The sequence below is a fragment of the Dreissena polymorpha genome, chromosome 8 (genome assembly GCF_020536995.1).
Source record: "Dreissena polymorpha isolate Duluth1 chromosome 8, UMN_Dpol_1.0, whole genome shotgun sequence".
NCBI classification, from domain to species: Eukaryota; Metazoa; Mollusca; class Bivalvia; order Myida; family Dreissenidae; genus Dreissena; species Dreissena polymorpha.
In genome coordinates, this window is record NC_068362.1 from 62,756,639 (window position 1) to 62,777,080 (window position 20,442).

The window sequence follows — 20,442 nt, forward strand, 5'->3', positions numbered from 1 at the left end:
TAGGAGAAACTCTCAAGGTTTATTTTCAGAACTCAACCACAGGTGGGGTGGGGTCCTATCAGGATGGACAGAGACGTAGATAACAGAGACTGGAGACTCACCCAATTTATATAATAAAGCGTGCCGAGTTCTCACCCGTTACGGGATTTCGCGAGACTTGAAGAAAAATATAGACGACGCCATTTTGTTTGCGAAGCGGGTAAAAGCTACAAACTAAAGAGCGAATTTAGAGCGAGTTCTTTGTTGACATTGACTGAATATGTTATTTTTAAATTGCTGGATAATGTTTTCACCAGACCAGTTCAGTAAACAAGGGACATCATTGGAGGTTACGGTAAGAATCGTTACGAACATTACTGCATTTTTACGCTATTCTCGGTAAACACACGTTTTGCTCCAATTGCAGTAAACTTGTGACTCATTTATCTAAGAAAATATGACCTAAATATTATTAAATTTGATTTTTGCATTAAAGTACTGATTCGGTTTAATGAATTCACACCTTTTTATAGTGATATTCTGTTAGATAATAAAATTACACCAGATTTTATTTACCCCATTTTGCCGATGCATTTGATTTTCTATTTAAACTCCTCATAGCTTTAGCGAATAAAACTTCGAATATAAACTACGGATCACATCATATATGGTTTCATTTTAAAGTGCTGATTGGGTTCTATGTTTGTCCATATTTTCAGTGTGATATTCCATTAAATAATAAAGTTGTGCAAGTTTTAATTTTACCCTATTTTGCACATACTTGCTTTCAGCCATTTTGGTTTTCCATAAAAAAACATGTATATTTCCAGTGACCAAAGCTAAAAAAGGGTGCAATGCATCATATCATAACTTATATTTTTTCAAAGTGCTAATTGTAATTTATTAAGTCACATATTTTCATTGTGATGTGCTTTTGAATAAGAAATTGACACCAAATTAAATTTTCCCCATTTTGTTGGTAAATGCGATAAGCCAAAAATTATTTTAATCCAAACTCTTCATAGTTTTAACGACTAAAACTGACAACGTGTTCTATGGATCATATCATCAATGGTATCATTTTAAAGTGCAGACTGAGTTTTAAGGCTGCCCTTATGTTCATTTTGATGTTCCTTTCAATAATGAAATTATCCAAGTTTTAATTTGTCCTGTTTTTTAGGTATTTGCATTCAGTCGTTTTGATTTTCCGCAAAAAACCTTGCATATTTTGAGTGACCAAAGCTAAAAAAGGGTCCATTGCAATATATCATAACTTATATTTTTAAAGAGTGCTAATTGTAAATTATATAGTCCCACATTTTCAGTGTGTTATTCTTTTGAATAAGAAAATTACAACATATTTTATTTACCCCACTTTGCAGGTTACTTCTGTAAGCCAAAAATTGTTTCAATCCAAACATTTCATAGTTGCAGCGACTAAAACGTCAAATATAAACTATGGATCGCATCAAATATGGTATCTTTTTCTGGCATGCCAATTGAGTTTTATGTCTGCCCGAATTTTCATTTTGACAGTCCGTTAAATAATGAAATTCTGCAAGTGGTAATTTATCCTGTTTTTCAGGTATTTGCATACAGCCGTTTCGATTTTCCGCAAAAAAACTTTATATTTTGAGTGACCAAAGCTAAAAAAGGGTGCATTGCTTCATATAATAACTGATATTTTTCTACAGTGCTGATTGAACTTTATTTAGCTCCTCAGTTTCATAGTGATATTTATTTGCTTAAGAAAGTTACACCATATTTTATACACCCCATTTTGCAGGTGAATGTTTTAATCCATAAAAAGTTTCCATTCAACTCCTTCATAGTTGTAATCACTAAAACTAAAAACATATACTATGGCCTGTAACATAAACTTAATTATTTTGCAGTGCAGATTTAGTTTTTTGGCTGCCCATATTTTCATTGTGATATTCCTTTAAATAATGGAATTGTGCAATTTTTAATTGACCCAGTTTTTCAGACATTTTCATTCAGCCTTTTTGATTTTCTGCAACAAAGCTTAAAGACTGTGTTAAAATTGCTTTTTATTTTAAAATAATTATATCCCAATATGATTGAAATTATACAAAAATGAATAAAAAATAAATTTGTTACAAAGAAATGGACTCATGCTGGCAATTCCAGGAGAATGATTATGGGAAAATTTTGAATTCAAGCATTTTGATGACAGTTTACAAAGTTTATGGCTAGTATTGAATAGAATTAATGCTCAATTTCAACCTGTGGATGTTAATTACAATAAAGTAATTTAAGTATACTATGAATATGGTTAAATACATCATTATTATTGATTTCAAAAACAATAAAACTTAGCATATCTCTGTAATTAAAATTATCTGGATTAAATTTAAGTGCACACAATTAGGGATTCCTTTATTCCTTTCTTAACTCTCCCTAATATCCATAAAAACCTCCCAGGCAGATGTCAAATTGACCCCAGTTACTAATGTTGTGTATTATTCCCTACATAACTGCCAATTTATGTCACCTAGTTTATGGCTTTATGGGTGTTGAAATGACTCTTATCAGGGGATATATCACAAGTTGAGTAGGCACCAGCTCAGTATGGTTTCATATTAACCCTCCCCAATTAAATCTCACTGTGTATTATAAATATAATTTGTTATTCCGCTTTATTCTCATTCGCAATCATACTTTGTGTAAAGCAGAGTAAATTGTTGAAAGAAAATTATTAAAAAGAATTGTTGGGTTATTCTTTGGAGTTAAAATCGTTGAAGAAAGTGCTTTATTAGAAAAAAGTGCTTCAGTGTTATAAGTTAAGGAAGGATTTAATTCATTGATCATTTGATATAGAGTTTAATTTATAAGGAAGGATTTAATTAATCAGAGACGTAGATAACTACCTACGTCTCTGAATTAATTGGTCTATTAATATATAGTTTAATTAATAAATATAGTTATAATACAATCATTTAATACTTAATATAAGAGCTAGATTATTTAATTTGAAAAAAGGTGATCAGTGAATATTATATCCAAGAATTGTATTGTAAACCGGTGCTTGTTCATTTATATATATCTGTGGAAGGAAATGTAAAATGTATAAGCTCATTTTCTATTACAATTTTGTCTATTACCAGGTATTTTGTGGTGTAATTGTGTGGGTTCAGAGTCTGACTGGATATCTACACCTCTGGTGGATTATAAAAAAGAAGGGTTCGTCCACAGAAAAGGAGTAAGTTCATATTTAGTTTAGAAGCTTTTAACAATATATGCTGCCATATACCCTATAAAGAGTTTCTTGACCAGATTAATGGGATAATCTGCCATCAGAGCAAATGAGTTGACATTATTGATATGCTGAGCAAAAGCGAATCGATACATGTTCGGTTGCGGGTTTAACGCATTTATGCCTAGTGGACTCTCCCAGCCCTCTAAATTGGATCAATTTATTTCCAAACTTAGGGATGTCTAGTATATTTAGTTCTATATTTTTCTAGACGCTAGGAATAAATTGGTTAACTACGTGGTACAAAAATTTGACCTTGTAAATATTAGGTAGACTTAGTACTCTTACCAAACCAATAAAAGAGTCTGCAAAAAAGGTTATTAAAGTATCTCATTGAGTGTTTACTAAGAAATAAAAAAACATGATTTAATGGAGGAACTGTTCAATTACGAACGTTCACCTATTTTGCCTAACAAACATAACTAGCCAATTAACCCTTTCCCACTCAGAAGCATAGTGAAAATGGCTATGTACAAACAGCATAAAACCAGAACAGCCTGCGAGTAACTCGCAGTCTGTTCAGGTTTTATGCTGTTTGCTTTGCACCAGTATCTTAGGGTTATTAATGAAGCCTTTCAAACTTGATTATATTAAAGATAGATAGTTATATTCATGGTTTTTACTTTATTTCAATATTAAAACAATATTTAGTTGAACAAATGTTTTCATGCACATTGTTTTTAGTTTGTATTTCAATATTACATCTTTACAAAAGGTACACAATGGCAGAAGTCATACATCTATGTATTTTGAAATTATTTATTTATTTTTCTCATTTTTATTCATAACACAAAATATACAACAACAGATTATGTAATCGTTTCGCGTTGCAACGCTTTATATTTTTCAGGTTTTTAAACCTTCAAAATATGCATATAATGGATATTTTAGAGCATGGTAAATGTTCAGTTATACTGTTTCCTCACAAATATCATAACTACAATTACAATTTGCGTTTCCAAAACAATATCAAGTTGACTTCAAATAGAGCAAGTCGACCAAAAACATGCCAGTTGACTAACGTGTGAGTTGACCGGCATCCTTTTTAAGTTATTTTATTGCACTCGCACACTTTTCCTTAAGTGCTGCACGAAAACTGTTGCCTGATTTTTCACTTTGATAAAGTGTATTTCTTTGAAGTTTTGCCATAGCAAACCCCCTCACAGTCACCAATATTTGAGAAATATCCTCAAGTAGGCCACTCAATAAATAATAATCTTCATATATCGTTTCATTTGCCTACATTACAAAGTTCCTCGATGTAATGTTTTACCATAAAGTCTTCCATTAATGTTATCTACGTCTCTGGGATGGATTTGGACGAATTTCGTCATGTCTTGAAACGTTGTTAGTTACTTAGAGAATTACATGGACTTAGAAATATTGCATTAACAACTAGTTTAAAGAAGTATATGGACTTAGAAACGTTATGTTAACAATTGAATAAAGAGCCAAGAAAATTCCATAGAATTTATTTATATATGCGTCGCTACTACGGCACAAGGTATCTGCAATTTAACAATTGTACAACTTAACATTCAAATCATAAACACTTCAATGCGTTTATTCTTCTTGTTGTCTTAAAAAAATATATTTTACATTCTGAAATAAGGTAGAGGTCATCACAAGGCTCATACCTGTTTGAAATTCGTTTAAACATACCAGTGGTATGAGTGTGAATTTCGAAGTTAATAAGGTCTTTCTGAGCCTGATGCATGGACCCAGAGTGTGTCACAGCACTCTTACTAGACTCAGTTAAGTTTTACTACTTTTGAACTAAGCTACAATTATGTAGAGGTAAAAAAATGCAAGGCTCACATCTCTTTCAAATTTATTTCAAAATACACTTGCTTTTCTGCAATTACGTTTCCATTTTTTCAATTAGCTGTATAGTTTAAAGGATATGAATGTATTAATAAAACAAAATGTTAGATAGTAATTCAATACTTATTAATGCAGTCATAAATGTTACACATTAAAAAAATACCTGTAGTGTACGAAAATGTGAAAAGATACACACATTTTTTTCTTTTTGTTCATTAGTTTTCATCAGTTACAATATATTATCTGTTCTTGAGGTTTTCAAAATACATCAACCACCTGAATGCAAAAGAGCTCCGAGTAGCATTTCACTGAACATATAACCTTTTTGCACTAAAATAAATTTAATTTGACTAAGTGCTTTTGGACAAATTTCAATTTTCCTTTTTTATTTGATTTCCAAGAACTAAGATATTTTAATACATGATGGGCATGGATGTTGCGATACAAAATAAAATGTATACAAAAAACGTTTTGTAAACAAATATCAATTAGAGCTGTTTCAATTTCACCACTCGAAATGCAGAGATAATTTATTTTGTTTGGCTTGTTTCTCGTTTTTCAACCAAATTTAACTTGACTAAGTGCTTTTGGACAAATTTCATTTGGTTTCCTTGAACTAAGATATTTTAATACATGATGGGCATGGATGTTGCGATACAAAATATACAAAAAGTCGTTTTGTGAAAAAAATGTCAGTTAGAGCTGTTTATGTAGCTAGACATGGATATCGAAATAAGGACCTTTTGAAATCAGGCCCTTTATCAACTGAGATAGCTAGTCCGTTTGTCCCATTTAATAACATTTGTTAAGCTCTGTTGAGCTTCGTATGCAGTCGACAGGAAATATTGGTTCCCGTTTAAGAGGTTTATCCAACCTGCACTCTAATTTTAATTAACTTTTTAATAAAATTACAACAGCAACAATTTTCGTTTAATTCTCTTTTCAACAACATAACAACAGCAACAACTAACAAACAGAACCAATATAACAGGTTTCCTAATAAAGCATCCGTGTTTTCTTAGAGGCAAGTGTGTTTAACATTTATTGACCGAAATATGTCTTAGAAAAAAGTCTGCTCATTTATATAATTAACAATACATATAAAATGCCTACAATGCCATTTCTTTAAACTACCCGGTAATGAAATACCCAACAATGAAGCACAAGTCAGTTCTTTTAGATAGTGAAATATCCACTGCTAAAACATAAACCATGTGATCAGATATTAAAACTATCATAGCTTAAGAACAAAACAGTTTTCTCAGCAACAGATATAGTCATAACTAAAGCATACAAAATATTGTGTGAGTGACAAATTGACCGTTTGTTCGGCTTTTGAAGCATGTATAGATAAAAAATAACAAAGTTAGTTAAGATCCGTTAAACTATGCAAGAAATTTCTAAAATTAAGAGTTTTAGTGCACTCATTCAAGGGAACGAGTAGTCTCCTAAGGTGTTTCCAAAGGAAATCCTTTTTTCTATTCAAGAAATATTCACATCACAATTGAAACATGAGTCAACTCATTTCGCTTCTACTGTAGATACTTTCTCAACTACGAAGCAGTGTCTGCATATAAAACTGAAATATTCACAGCCACAGCATAATAAGTCACCCCCACATATAGCAACTGATACTTTCGCGGCCCATGAATCACCGTATTTATTCCGAGTTGCACTTGTACGCGCGAATAATGTCCCTGATAGGTGCCCGGCATACGGGACACTTGGCACCGCGATCCATCAGGTGTCGCCCGCACGGGAAGCAAACACACATGTGACCGCATTGGTACAGCACAGAGTCGCTGTGGTTGTCGAGGCAGATCAGACAGTGTGTGTCGTTCACAGGGCGGGACAGGGCTGCTGTTGCCGTGGGAAGTATTCCTGCAGTTCCGGCACTTCCTATGGCACCTCCTATTAAAATTACAGATCATTCATCAAAACGTTTGATAATAATTAACTACCAATAAGGTTTAATTTATTTAAGAATACATAAGAGGACGGCCTTGAGGGCCCAAGGAACGTCCATAACCATTTTATAAAGCAGCCCAGATATCATTAGAACAAAATGACCTTAGCAAGTTTTGTGATGATTGGTTGGGGAGGGGATATGACTTTGAGAGTGTTATAAATATTGCAATCAAGATTTATAAGAAAAACTGTCCAGCCTTACAAACAGGCAAATTTTGAATCAAGACATTATTTGAAACAAACCATAGTACCACCATAAGATGTTACATGCAACTAAATACCAAACCTATGGGCCTAGCTTTTCACGATTGATTTATCTATAAGGAAAACAAATTACCAAATAACATTGACCCCAGAGTCGAGATTTGAGCGGACCTGGTAAATGACCATCATACAATGTTGTATGTCAAATATTACACCTCCAGGAATTGTCCTTTTAGTGAAGAATGTTTTTTTTTTTACATAAGTTTATGTTAATTATGTGATTTCTGGTGAGAATCCACAAGCAGGATTAGAACAAAATAATTAGAAAACAACCTGACAATATAACACCCATTACTACACCCCTGGTATTTGTAGTTTTAGAGAAGAGTTTTGAAGTTTTAATTTTATAAATATCATGTTTTACCTCTAGTGACCTATGTATACCTGAAAGATTTGAACAACTTTAAAAGAGGGTCACCCAATGATCATCCCTGTCAAGTGTTGGTTAACTCTGTCTAAGGAGACTAAGTTGTTAAAAGAAAAAAAACTCTAACACAGGCAAATACTTACAAACAAAAACTATTCTTAAAGCTTCCTGAAAGCACTTAGGTAAGCTTAAACGTTTAGAAAATCATCCTTCAAATTTGTAGGAACTGCTCATGTTATGTATTAATCAGGGTATTAAGTGTATTTAAAGACAAAGAAATCCATTATCCACACATACTGTTTCACAGGTTCCAAAATTTGAAAATATTTTATATTAAAATGGAAATAATGAAGGGGACAAAATTGTATTGTATTCGGTTCCGGACAAAAAACACTTAAAGGGGCCTTTTCACAGATTTTGGCATGTTTTGAAGTTTGTCATTAAATGCTTTATATTGATAAATGTAAACATCGGATATAAAAAGCTCCAGTAAAAATTCAAGAATAAAATTTGAATAAGGAAAAAAGTAGACTGCATCAGGGCTTGAACCAGTGACCCCCGGATTCCTGGAGTAAAAACCAATTAGACCGCTCGGCCATCCTGCCACGTATGTATGAATGACGTATTTTATACTTTATATTAGCAATCTTCGTAGTTTCACAAAATTAAACGACAACAACAGAACTCTCCAAATCATTCAATCGTTTCGCGTTGCAACGCTTTATAATTTTCAGGTTTTTAAATCATCAAAAGATGCATATAATGGCTATATTAGACCATGTCAAATGTTCAGTATTACTGTTTCCTCAAAAATATCATAACTAAAACGAACATTTGCGAATCTGAAACGACTTTTTTCAATTTTATCAATTTACCAAAACGTGAAAAGATCCATTTAAATTCCGATCAATTTAATAAAAAATATTAATTAGAGCTTTGTCACAAAAACCCCTGCACCACTCTATCAAAGGCATGGCAGCCATGGAAATGATCAAGGGCACAAACTGGTCACTAAAGAATAATAGCTTAACTGCACGTGAAAATAGTGTCTTGCACTTATACACAATACTGTGATGACATATTTTAAGTTCCAGTTGTGGAAAGGGTGTGCTCCACTAATATGTAAACCAACTGTGTGTCTCCATTACATCACTGTCCAACTTTGTTTGCATCGTCATACTTAATTAAATCCTAGCAACATTCACTAGAAAAGAATCAACATAACCAACTGTTCGGAAGTCTCATTACTATAATTTCTATGTCACTTTTATAGTGAACATTGTCAAAATGCAATTATCCATTTCAATTCTCAATTGATTAGCCACGCACTTTACAAAAAGTATTCAAATAGTGGTTTTTTCAACATTATATGAATGGTTCTGAGCCCCATCGCATTTGGAAAAAATCGAGTTGTTTTCACTTAAAATGGGAAATTAGTGTTGCTTACGATTGCTAACAAATACTTAACAATTAGGAAGAAAATTGTTTTCAGTATCAATCTTCATTAGCAACTGTTCTGAAATATCATTATCATAAGATCTTATGTCACTTTTATAGTCAACATTGTCAAAATGCAATTATCCATTTAAAAGTCTCAATTGGTTAGCCATGCACTTTGCAAAAAGCATTCAAAAGGTTTTTTCAATATTTTTATAATGGATCCGGGGCACATTGCATGTGGAAAAAATTGAGTTGTTTTCAATAAAACTGGGAAAGTTGTGTTGCTTTTGATTGCTTACAAATACTTAACAACTGAGATGAAGATTGTTGTCAATTATGGTTCAACTTATACAGCTGGAGAGGGAGATGAATTAGAGATTGACATTTATTTATTTTTTGTTGTTGAAATCACTTTAGGATTTGTGGCAGTCATGTGGAAAATAGTACTCTATTTGAGATCGGAAAAGGGGCCATATTCTGGCCCAAAATATGACCAAAAAACACAATCTGTATGAAGAAACATTTCACTACCCACCTGATGCAGCTGCGATGCCAGCAGCAACTTCCTGTCGGATTGACCTCTGGATGTCCATCTGAAGATCAAAGCTGATCTTCATCATGTTCTTCATCTCTAGGAGTTGGGCCTTCAGAGCCGATATCTCTCTACTTAGGTGCAGGTTGGTCTGTAAGAGTAATTGATTAAATATATATTCAAAACATGCTGTGTAACACAACAGTTACCTACTTTAATCATGCAAAACCATCACCACAATTTTTTTGTATCAGTTTTGTGCCAAATAAGAAAAAGTGATTTAGTTTATACTGTAAAGCTGGTGGGTAAATGGCTCTAGCCTTTACATAAGCAAAATAGAACACACACACCCACCTTAAACAAACAAGAGGGCCTGAAAGGCCCAAAGTCGCTCACCTGAGATAACAAGATATTATTGGGACAAATCTTCTGACCAAGTTTCATGAAGATTAGAAAATAAATGTGGCCTCAAGAGTGTTAACAAGGTTTTACTATAGCCATATAAGGAAAAATGTCCCACCCCCTGGCAGCCATGTTTTTCAACCAACCGGCATCATTTTTGAACTCGTCCAAGATATTATTGGGATGGATCTTCTGACAAAGTTTCATGAAGATCGGACGGTAAATGTGGCCTCTAGAGTGTTAACAAGATGTTACTATAGCCACATAAGGAAAAATGCCCCACCCCTTAGCAGCGATGTTTTTCAAGCAAACATAACCATTTTCGAACTTATCCAAGATATCATTGAGACCAATCTTCTGACCAAATTTCATAAAGATTGGACAATAAATTTGACTTCTAGAGAGTTGACAAGGTTTTACTAAAGCCATATATAGCCTGATAAGGAAAATTGCCCCGCCCCCTGGTGGCCATGGTTTTAAAGAATCCAAAACCATTTTCGAACTCGTCCAAGAAGATATTATACGGACAAATCTTCTGACCATGTTTAATGAAAATCCGAAAATAAATGTGGCCCCTAGAGTGTTAACAAGGTTTTACTTTAGCCATATGTTTTTTAACCAACGGGCATCATTTTTGTACTCGTCCACGATATTATTGGGATGAATCTTCTAACCAAGTTTCATGGATATTGGAAATAAATGTGGCCCCTAGAGTGTTAACAAGATTTTACTATACATGTAAATGTAGCCATATAAGGAAATATGCCCCGCACCGTGGCAGTCATGTTTTTCAAGCAAATATTACCATTTTCGAACTCATCCAAGATATCATTGGGACAAATCTTCTAACCATGTTCCATGAAGATCGGAAAATAAATGTGCCCTCTAAAGTGTTAACAAGGTTTTACAATAGCCATATTAGGAAAAATGCCCCACCCCCTGGCGGCCATGTTTTTATACCAACCGGCATCATTTTTCAACTCATCCATAATATTATTAGAATTAATCTTCTGACCAAGTTTCATGAAGATCGGACAATAAATGTGGCCTCTAGAGTGTTAAGATTTTACTATAGCCATATAAAGCCATATAAGGAAAAATGCCCCGCCCCTTGGCATCCATGTTTTTCAAGGAAACTTAACCATTTTCAGACTCATCCAAGATATTATCAAGACCAATCTTTAGACCAGATTTCATGAAGATTGGACAATAAATGTGGCCTCTTGAGTGTTAACAAGACTATTGCCAAGCAATAAAAGTCCCCTGCCGGCTCCACCATTGTCAGAAATTTCACCATTTTCAGAATATTTTTTTATTCCATAGCAACCACAATTTTTGACATAGGAACAAAATGAAATGACGTACATAATGTCCATATTGCCATCTATCCATGTTCCAATTTTCATGAAAAAATATTAGGAACTTTTAAAGATATCGCAGGATCCAGAAAAAAACACCATTGTCAGCACTATTTCTAGTATATTTGTTGCCGTAGCAACCACAGTTTTTGACGTAGGAACAAAATGAAATGACGTGCATAATTTCCATATTGCCATCTATCCATGTTCCAAGTTTCATGAAAAAATATTAAGAACTTTTAAAGTTATCGCAGGATCCAGAAAAAAACACCATTTTCAGCACTATTTCTAGTCTATTTGTTGACATAGCAACCACAATTTTTGACGTAGGAACAAAATGAAATGACGTACATAATGTCCATATTGCCGTCTATCCATGTTGCAAGTTTCATGAAAAAATATTAACAACTTTTAAAGTTATCGCAGGATCCAGAAAAAACACCATTATCAGCACTATTTCTAGTCTATTTGTTGCCAAAGCAACCACAATTTTTGACGTAGGAACAAAATGAAATGACGTACATAATGTCCATATTGCCATCTATCCATGTTGCTCGTTTCATGAAAAAATATTAAGAACTTTTAAAGCTATCGCATGATCCAAAAAAAAACACCATTATCAGCACTATTTCTAGTCTATTTGTTGCCATAGCAACCACAGTTTTTGACGTAGGAACAAAATGAAATGATGTGCATAATGTCCATATTGCCATCTATCCATGTTCCAAGTTTCATGAAAAAATATTAAGAACTTTTTAAGTTATTGCAGGATCCAGAAAAAAACACCATTTTCAGCACTATTTCTAGTCTATTTGTTGCCATGGCAACCACAATTTTTGACGTAGGAACAAAATGAAATGACGTACATAATGTCCATATTTCTGTCTATCCATGTTGCAAGTTTCATGAAAAAATATTAACAACTTTTAAAGTTATCGCAGGATCCAGAAAAAACACCATTATCAGCACTATTTCTAGTCTATTTGTTGCCAAAGCAACCACAATTTTTGACGTAGGAACAAAATGAAATGACGTACATAATGTCCATATTGCCGTCTATCCATGTTGCTCGTTTCATGAAAAAATATCAAGAACTTTTAAAGCTATCGCATGATCCAGAAAAAACACCATTATCAGCACTATTTCTAGTCTATTTGTTGCCATAGCAACCACAATTTTTGACGTAGGAACAAAATGAAATGACGTGCATAATGTCAACATTGCCATCTATCCATGTTCCAAGTTTCATGAAAAAATATTAAGAACTTTAAAAGTAATCGCAGGATCCAGAAAAGTGTGACGGACGGACGCAGACAAAACCATAAGTCCACTCCGGTGAAACAGGTAGGGGACTAACAAGGCAAATATTGCCGCCGCAAGACAGACGCCAGAAGCCGGACAAAAGGCGATCACAAAAGCTCACCATGAGCATGTTGTGCTCAGGTGAGCTCATACAAAATAATAGGGAACACTTTCATGCAATATTACTAATTGGGGTATTTGATTTCCACGTGAAAGTTTTGTTTTAGGGTAAAATTGCATGAATTTCAATCTTTTTTTCTGAGAAGATGTAGCCTTTATTCAGCTACTCTTTACAAATCTGCAGCCTTGATACACATTATGATTGAAATATTGGACAGGAGTAAAGAAGCCATAAATAAACAGCAATCGTCTTGTTTGTTTAGCAGTTTACATTTTCTTAACAATAACCTGTGTGTAAGGCACAGTCTATGCAGCTCACAGTTACTTGTGTGTACGGCACAGTCTATGCAGCTAACCGTTACCCGTGTGTAAGGCACAGTCTAGGCAGCAAATAGCTAACCGTGTTTAAGGAACAGTCTATCATAACTATGCAGCTAACAGTTACCAGTGAGTAGGGCACAGCCCATCCTAAATATGCAGCCAACAGTTACCTGTATGTAAGGCGCAGTATATCAATAATATGCACATAAGTGCTACTTGTGTGTAAGACATAGCCATTCCTTAATATGCAGCTAGCAGTTACCTGTATGTAAGGCACATTATATTATTAATATGAACCTAACTAGAAGTAGTATTATTTGTGTGTATGACACAGTCATTCCTCAATATGCAGCCAACAGTTACCTGTGTGTAGGGCACAGCGCTGGCACTGATACTGGTGACAGAAATGTTGTCCCAGTTGTTTTCTCCTTGGACGGGGATTCCAAGGTTGGAGAAGTCGTTGTGTTGATGTGGCTGAGTCTGTGGAATGGATCGGATGAACTGTTCCACCCTCTGTCCATCTGTCCCAGTGGCGGCAAGTTGTTGCTACAAAAATACATTCCCAATTTGTTTGTTTGCAATACGCACACATGGCATTTTTTACCTCTTTAGCAAGGGTCATACATAAGTCAATGTTTTGTGTCTTACTTTAAATAGAATTAGAATTTTAACAATCTGTATTTTTTAAATAATCCAGGTAAGTTTTCTTCGCCAGACTAAGAAAACCGTAACCATGTCATTGCCAAGTGGTTAAGCTTTTTCTGCCAAGCAAATAACTGCATCTGTCTTCAACATCGCTGTCAAGAGTGTTTGCTCTGTACACCAAAGTTTATACCACCCGGTGTTATTTCATGAATTCTGGCATCAAGATGAAATACTTTTATTACTCGCTCAGCCATCCCTATCTTAAGTGCTTTTACTTTCTTTGAAAACTGACGGTTTGATCTTCCAGGCCTCTGATGTCAGATGTCTTTCTCAGAGTTCTTGGAGATATTGACAATACAACATGACGTAAACTAGTACATTTGACTCTTCAAACAGTGTATGAATACTAATAGCATTTGTATACGTGAAAAGTCATGCTTTCGCTCCATAAACAGTTTTTTTCAGACATCCTGTAAACTTTGAAATCTTAAGCATTTTCGGATGCTTCAATGACTGCAATTTTCGAGACACATGTACTAAGGTAAATATTCGGCGTAAATAACTCACACAAACAGGAACTGAGGCAAACATTAGAAGTAAATTACTCAGATACTCAGTATAAAGGAAACAATATGGAGTAAATTACTCACAAACACAGGTGCTCGGTATAAAGGCAAACATATGGAGTAAAATACTCTTAAACAGATACCCCGTATAAAGGCAAACATATGGAGTAAAATACTCCCAAACACATGTACCCGGTATAAAGGCAAACATATGGAGTAAAATACTCCCAAACACAGCTACCCGGTATAAAGGCAAACATATGGAGTAAAATACTCCCAAACACAGTACCCGGTATAAAGGCAAACATATGGAGTAAAATACTCCCAAACACAGCTACCCGGTAAGGCAAACATATGGAGTAAAATACTCCCAAACTTCTGTTAATCCTAAAGAATACTCTTTCAACCGCAATGTTCATATAGTAATATCCAATTAACTGTGACAAATAATTCCTCACTTCTTAGTACAAAATTATTCACTTAGAACAATTAATTTATCTAATAAACAGCATAGCCTGTTCATATTCAGACTCTTGAGTATTTATCTTGGGTAAACATTCTTTATTGTTAAGTCTAAGTTTAAGTTGTGTATGCGGGCCCTGCTGTCTAGGACAAATTAACAGTCCTGCGATTCTATAAATTGTTTCCCACTAAGCCCTTTCTGTATAGAACAATGGTTTATTCTCCCAAAACTACTTACTCTTACATCCTGTTTCCTAAATGCAAAAAGTTACCTTTTCCCGAAACATCTGACCGAAATTTCCTCATCAAAAAGCCAAATTTTTCCACTTAACACAATAATTGATTATACAGAGATTCTATTGCGATTCACTATAATATATATATATCTAAAGATGCAGTAAAACAAGCACTTATAAACAATTGGAATACTTTTATTTATAATCATATTGATAATGTTTCATTATTTCAAATTTCATCGTTTATTCTGATATTTTTCCAATCCAAAAGACACAGGCTGTAAAAGATAGAGCAAAAGCAATCCCTGTCTAGGAACGCCATACCTGCACGTGAAGCTCGAGGATATTACGGAACTCCCCCTGCAGCGTGGAGGTGACCAGTCTGCGATGTAGGAGTTCGCTTACTTCCTGTATGAGCTCCTCTTGTTGTTGCTCTTCAATTGTGTGCCAGTTCACTTCATGTACACTAAAATAAATATTTAGATTTGCGATTTTTTCTTATAACACAAGGTAAAAGTTTCAAATCAACAAACAAAAACACAAATGAGCCTAAAATGTTTGATGATGATTTTAGTCTGTGTCATAGAAAATTATCATGTGTTGTAATGGGATTCACTTCCTGTACACTGAAAACCATTGACCATTTTTCTTTTATTTTTGTACACAAGGCAAAGTTGAAAATCAGAAAAAACTACTCAAATTAGCCTAAACTGTTAATTATGATTTTCAACCATGCCATATATAACATTAAATTATCTTGTGTTTTTATTTTGGAATATCTGGTCAATGGCAATGGCATGTATTTCTTAAATTCTCACCGCTAACCTGGAGTGACTTTATTGTTGACAGCTTAGGTCCTGACTGGACTGTGCGATTGCGCAGGCTAGTCTTGAGTTATGTTGGTCGCATATGACATAATAACTATTTTTACATGATTCAGGTCATACTTACACTGGTCCGGTAGGAATAGCAAGGCCAGAGGGTGACACATTGTCATGTTGAAGCACTGATCCTAGCAGACCTGCAACGGGATGGAAATGCAGTGTTCACGTGTAAATCCTTCCAAACCATTCAGCTTGGAAAAAAGAAAGCTACCTGTAAATAGCAAAGCAATATTGGGTACCTGTAATCAGCAAAGTAAGAAACCCTAGCTGTAAAATGTATGTTGGACTTGTAAGTCTGTGCCAACATTGAATTGCTTTATGCATAAGCAACATTGTCATTGACACATTGATATACGGAAAACATTAGTAATTCTCTAACCTTTTTTTGCTTACAAATACTATACAATTGAGAGTAAAAGTGTTGTTAACATTGTAATTTTCAAGTTTAATGTTGTTAGATCTTTATAGAATTATGAACTGAACATTTTGAATTATATTTTAAAAATTGGGAATTAAAGGCAGTTCTTCTGGAAAAAATTAATACTTTTGATTTTTTTGTTTTAGAATAGGGCAAATTTAAGCACAAAACGTACCCCCCTCCCGCCAAAAACAAACAAACGCTGTAAACAACATAAAAAGGTTATGGATTGTTTTTTATGTACTCTACATTTTTAAAAGTGTACTTAAGTAGTGTTAAGCTACATTTAAATTTTCTATAATAGGGGCCCGTATACTGTGTCATTCCCTATGAAACATACCTCAACTATGAAATTAAAATAAGTCACATTGACAAACCTCTGGGGTCTTGCACGCGAACATCAACAGGTGCATTGGAAAATTCTCGCAAACTTGTTGACGATGATGTGGCAGAAGTAACTTGACTTGAGACACTGTCCCGACGTTCAGGCAAACTTTGAAGCGGGGCTATTAGTGGAGAGTCACCTACTGGAGTCTAGAGTGATAGAGTATTGTTGTTATTAATGGAGAGTAAGCTAATGGAGTCACTGATGATTGAGTGTTTTATTATTATCTGATTGCAGATCTCATGTATTATATTATACATGTATTGTGAAAATATTTACGTTTGCAGGCAGCTATAAACTGTTTAATTATTTTGATACAAATATCCTTTTAGCAAAGTTTATAATAAAATAGTTTGTTCATAGGGGGCAATAAAGGGAATACCAATGGTAAAGTTAAGCCAGAGGGAGCTTGAATAGCGAACTTTATTGTGAACTTATAGAACGTACGTAGTTTTTTATGAATGTCTGGACACATTTTCTCTGTTTGGGACACCAGGACAAACACACCAAAAGCGTGACTGTCCTGCCAAGATCAGGACATCTGCTATGTACCGGTATGGTTTATTATCTACGACCTATACCCTTGAAATTGGAGATTTTTTATCCATTCGCTTAAATTAGGTGCAAAATTTTATTTTTTAATAACATTTAATACGGTTTCCTAAAATTAAGTAAAACTTTATTTACATAAAAAACTTTTCAATGCAAACAAATAAGCAAAATAGGTATTACAATTTTAAAATTGTTTTTTTCTGCACTTAACGTCACTACTTTCAACATTTGAAATCCATAAACTTAGTTTAGAGGGACGTAACTTTAGAAAACATGGATACTTTTGCAATAGGTTATTATGACTGAATCCTTCCCTGGCTACATGCAACCAGCATAAAACCAGAACAGCCTGCAAGTAACTCGCAGTCTTTTCAGGTTTTATGCTGTTTGCTGTTTATAAGCATGAGTGATTTGAAAATGAAAGATATAAAATGTGAATCTTGAAAGAAAAGTCTTAAATTTGATTTGACTTTTTAAGGAACTTCAAACGCATCAAATAGCATATCTGAGTGGTAAACAACGCTATAAAGTTAGCCGTAAACTATCTCTGGATACCACACTTCTTTTTACCTGTGCACGGACTGGGGTACTGCTGGGGGACGGGGTGGCTCGATGGGAACCAGACTGACTGCGACTCTGAGAAACATTACGAATGCTCCCTCGGATAATGTTCTCCAACTGCCGCCTAAATCCTGCTGCCTGTAAGACACTCGACACTCTCTGTTGCTGAGAAATGTTGCTGATCTCAATAACAACAGCATCTGGTCTGTGCTCTTCCACATTCCTCGAGTTGAGTGGAACATTTTCTTTTCCTGAGGCATCAGCAATTTCGCGTACTTCGATGTTTTTCGCCATGAATTGACCAATATTGTTCCGGCTCGCCTGACCAGTTACGGGTCTGGTGTTATTCTGGATTTGCAGTAGCTCATTCTGTCTTTCACTGTGGCAACAATTGGAAACAATCATGTATTAATTGATATGTGTGGAAAATGATATTGTGTCAATTTTTGCATATCCAGGTCTTGTCTGGCTTTATTAAACATGCGTAACAGCCATAGCCAATAGAATTTACTCAACAATAGATAGTGGATGGATAGATGGATGGATTGATGTATTGATGGACAGATTGATGAAAGAACAAACGGAAAAACAGACCAACAGGCAGATGGATAATCATTACATGAATGAATTTGAGAATTACTGCATCAATGAAAGAATGCACTAACAATTAAACAGGTAAATTGTGTGATGAATACAAAAATGTGCATGCAACAAATGATGTGCATAATAAATGAATAGATTAATCTAAATACATGAATAAATATGATTAATATTAGTTTTGGCTTCTGGTAACTTAAGATGTTTCTAATTTGTTACAATGTACTGTGTACAACATTAATAAGACTTTGTCGTCAGTACTAAATTAATTTTCACTTAACTTGAAGGTTTCAGCTAATGAATAAATGTTAAAGTATATAAATGAATTAAGCGAATGAATGTAAAACTTTCGGTATTGCCTGTTGCTTTTAACAAAACAAGAAATTAATGAATTAAATATTGCACAACACGAAATGCCCAGGGGCAGGTTATGTAACCAAATTTTAGAATACCTGAGATAAATTACTAAATTATTGAAAATGAAAGTGGGGAATGAAAGTAGGAATATGTCACTTACTTTCGCGTTCTCTCCAAAAGAAGTTCGAGCGCATCCATTTTCGTGTCTGTTTGACTTGTATTGTGTCCACCTTCTGCCATTTTGGGTTTTAAATATGTATTAATGTATGCAATTCCTATATATACAATCTATTTTTAAAGATTACTCTGTAGTTACAAACAATTAGTCATCCTGATTATTCCCTGCAAATAGCCTGTATTGAATTATCAATAATGTCGGCGCATATCAAGTCGGGTACAAGTATCATTCTCTATTATTTATATCAGGAAATGATATGTTTATAAATAGATATGATGCTTTCGGGTTAGTTCGTATATTCCCGTTGTAAATCCGTACTACAAAGGCGAATGATTCCGATGATTCCGGTATGTGTAATTGCAGACGAATCAAAGAAACAAAACTAAAAATGGCCACAATCGACGGTTTGTTTGAGCAGATAATACATTCAGAAAAAGCTGCTCAACATACGAAAAATAAAATTCAAGAACGTAAGTATATATGTGCTGTTGTTTTCCGTTAATCGAAAAAGTAAAAATATTGGTATGAGGCGTACCCATATCATCTCGTACCCGACTGCCTATTTTTGTACACTTGAAGTTGAATTGAAGAAAGTGTACTTTTCCTGGTGTTTGTGACGGGTATATACTCTTCTAGCCTAAGTGATATGGATTTAATTCCCACTCCCAGTGCATGTGAGTTTGGTAGGTAGTAACAATACATGACATGAGGCGATGGATGTTTCGTCTTACTTCAGGATTCAATACAGTAACAGAGTGCAGTTTCATCATATTTCTTGTTAGTCCATATAAACATACTCCCAGGGTCTTTGATGATTTTTGCTATGGCGGCTTTCAGCAACCCTTTGGGTTATAAAGCTGAGAGTTGAATTATTGCAACTAATTTCTTGTGTGATGGTTTCGGCACTCTTCTATCCAGCAGTATAAATGACATGAGCATTTGAATGATGAATGTTATGTTAAATAAATATGTATGGAGAGCGCATTATGATTATATACTGCTATTTTGAGCGTGATGGAAGATAAGAGCTAAATAACAATATAGTCATTAAAATAAAAAAACAATTTCCAAGACTTGAGGTATGGGCTGGCCTGTAGGCTGCTCAGTAAGAAATGGTGTTTTTTTGTAACACGTTGGTACTATTCTTAAAATATCTTCAACATAGCCATAATGCATATATAAATAATCTTTTTATTTTCATGCAGTGCGCCAAGAGGTATTTATCAATCAAGAAAAGTGTTGCACATTAGAGCAGAAAAATAGCGAGTTACAACAACTCCTAAGGACAAAGGTATTCTTTTTTTTATTTAAGTTTTACTTTTGCTAGATTCATACTTGGGTGGTTTTGAAAGCAAATTCCAAAGCCTTTCATCAATGTATTGTCATATTAAAAAAAATAATTAAGTCCATAAAATTGGTTATCTTATTGTCTTGCTGAATTTCATTT

The 20,442-nt window shown here is 34.2% G+C and overlaps 2 protein-coding genes and 1 long non-coding RNA gene across 5 annotated transcripts in view; 2 read left to right on the top strand and 1 right to left on the bottom strand.

Moving 5' to 3' along the window:
* Positions 1-15,469, top strand: LOC127843166 (uncharacterized). Its single transcript, XR_008032111.1, has 3 exons — positions 1-334; positions 3,108-3,202; positions 15,335-15,469. It is a non-coding gene; the product is annotated as an uncharacterized LOC127843166 (long non-coding RNA).
* LOC127843164 (uncharacterized) lies at positions 3,998-19,249 on the bottom strand. Its single transcript, XM_052373023.1, has 8 exons — positions 18,978-19,249; positions 17,873-18,242; positions 16,743-16,899; positions 16,015-16,084; positions 15,388-15,529; positions 13,518-13,700; positions 9,655-9,802; positions 3,998-6,991 (listed from the first exon to the last, which is right to left on the bottom strand). The coding sequence occupies exons 1-8, from the start codon at positions 19,055-19,057 to the stop codon at positions 6,741-6,743; spliced, it is 1,401 nt and encodes a 466-aa protein (XP_052228983.1). The 5' UTR covers positions 19,058-19,249; the 3' UTR covers positions 3,998-6,740.
* The window catches only part of LOC127843165 (involucrin-like), a 10,279-nt gene continuing 8,072 nt past the window's right edge, over positions 18,236-20,442 (top strand). Inside the window, exons 1-3 of one of the 3 annotated variants that reach the window (XM_052373025.1) lie at positions 18,236-18,538; positions 19,359-19,465; positions 20,201-20,286. In XM_052373025.1, the coding sequence (XP_052228985.1) occupies positions 19,384-19,465; positions 20,201-20,286 (168 nt within the window). In that variant the 5' untranslated portion in view covers positions 18,236-18,538; positions 19,359-19,383. Of the gene's footprint in view, positions 18,539-19,294; positions 19,466-20,200; positions 20,287-20,442 lie in introns of those variants that run through there. The other 2 variants (XR_008032110.1, XM_052373024.1) reach the window with 2 other exon arrangements.

Excerpts from the sequence above, each read along its gene's own strand:
- LOC127843164 (XM_052373023.1), bottom strand. The coding sequence starts at position 19,057 with ATGGCAGAAGGTGGACACAATACAAGTCAAACAGACACGAAAATGGAT. Across the intron at positions 16,085-16,742 it reads TCGCGTGCAAGACCCCAGAG|GTCTGCTAGGATCAGTGCTT; the intron begins GTTTGTCAATGT and ends ATCCCGTTGCAG. Across the intron at positions 15,530-16,014 it reads GCTATTCCTACCGGACCAGT|TGTACATGAAGTGAACTGGC; the intron begins GTAAGTATGACC and ends TATTTATTTTAG.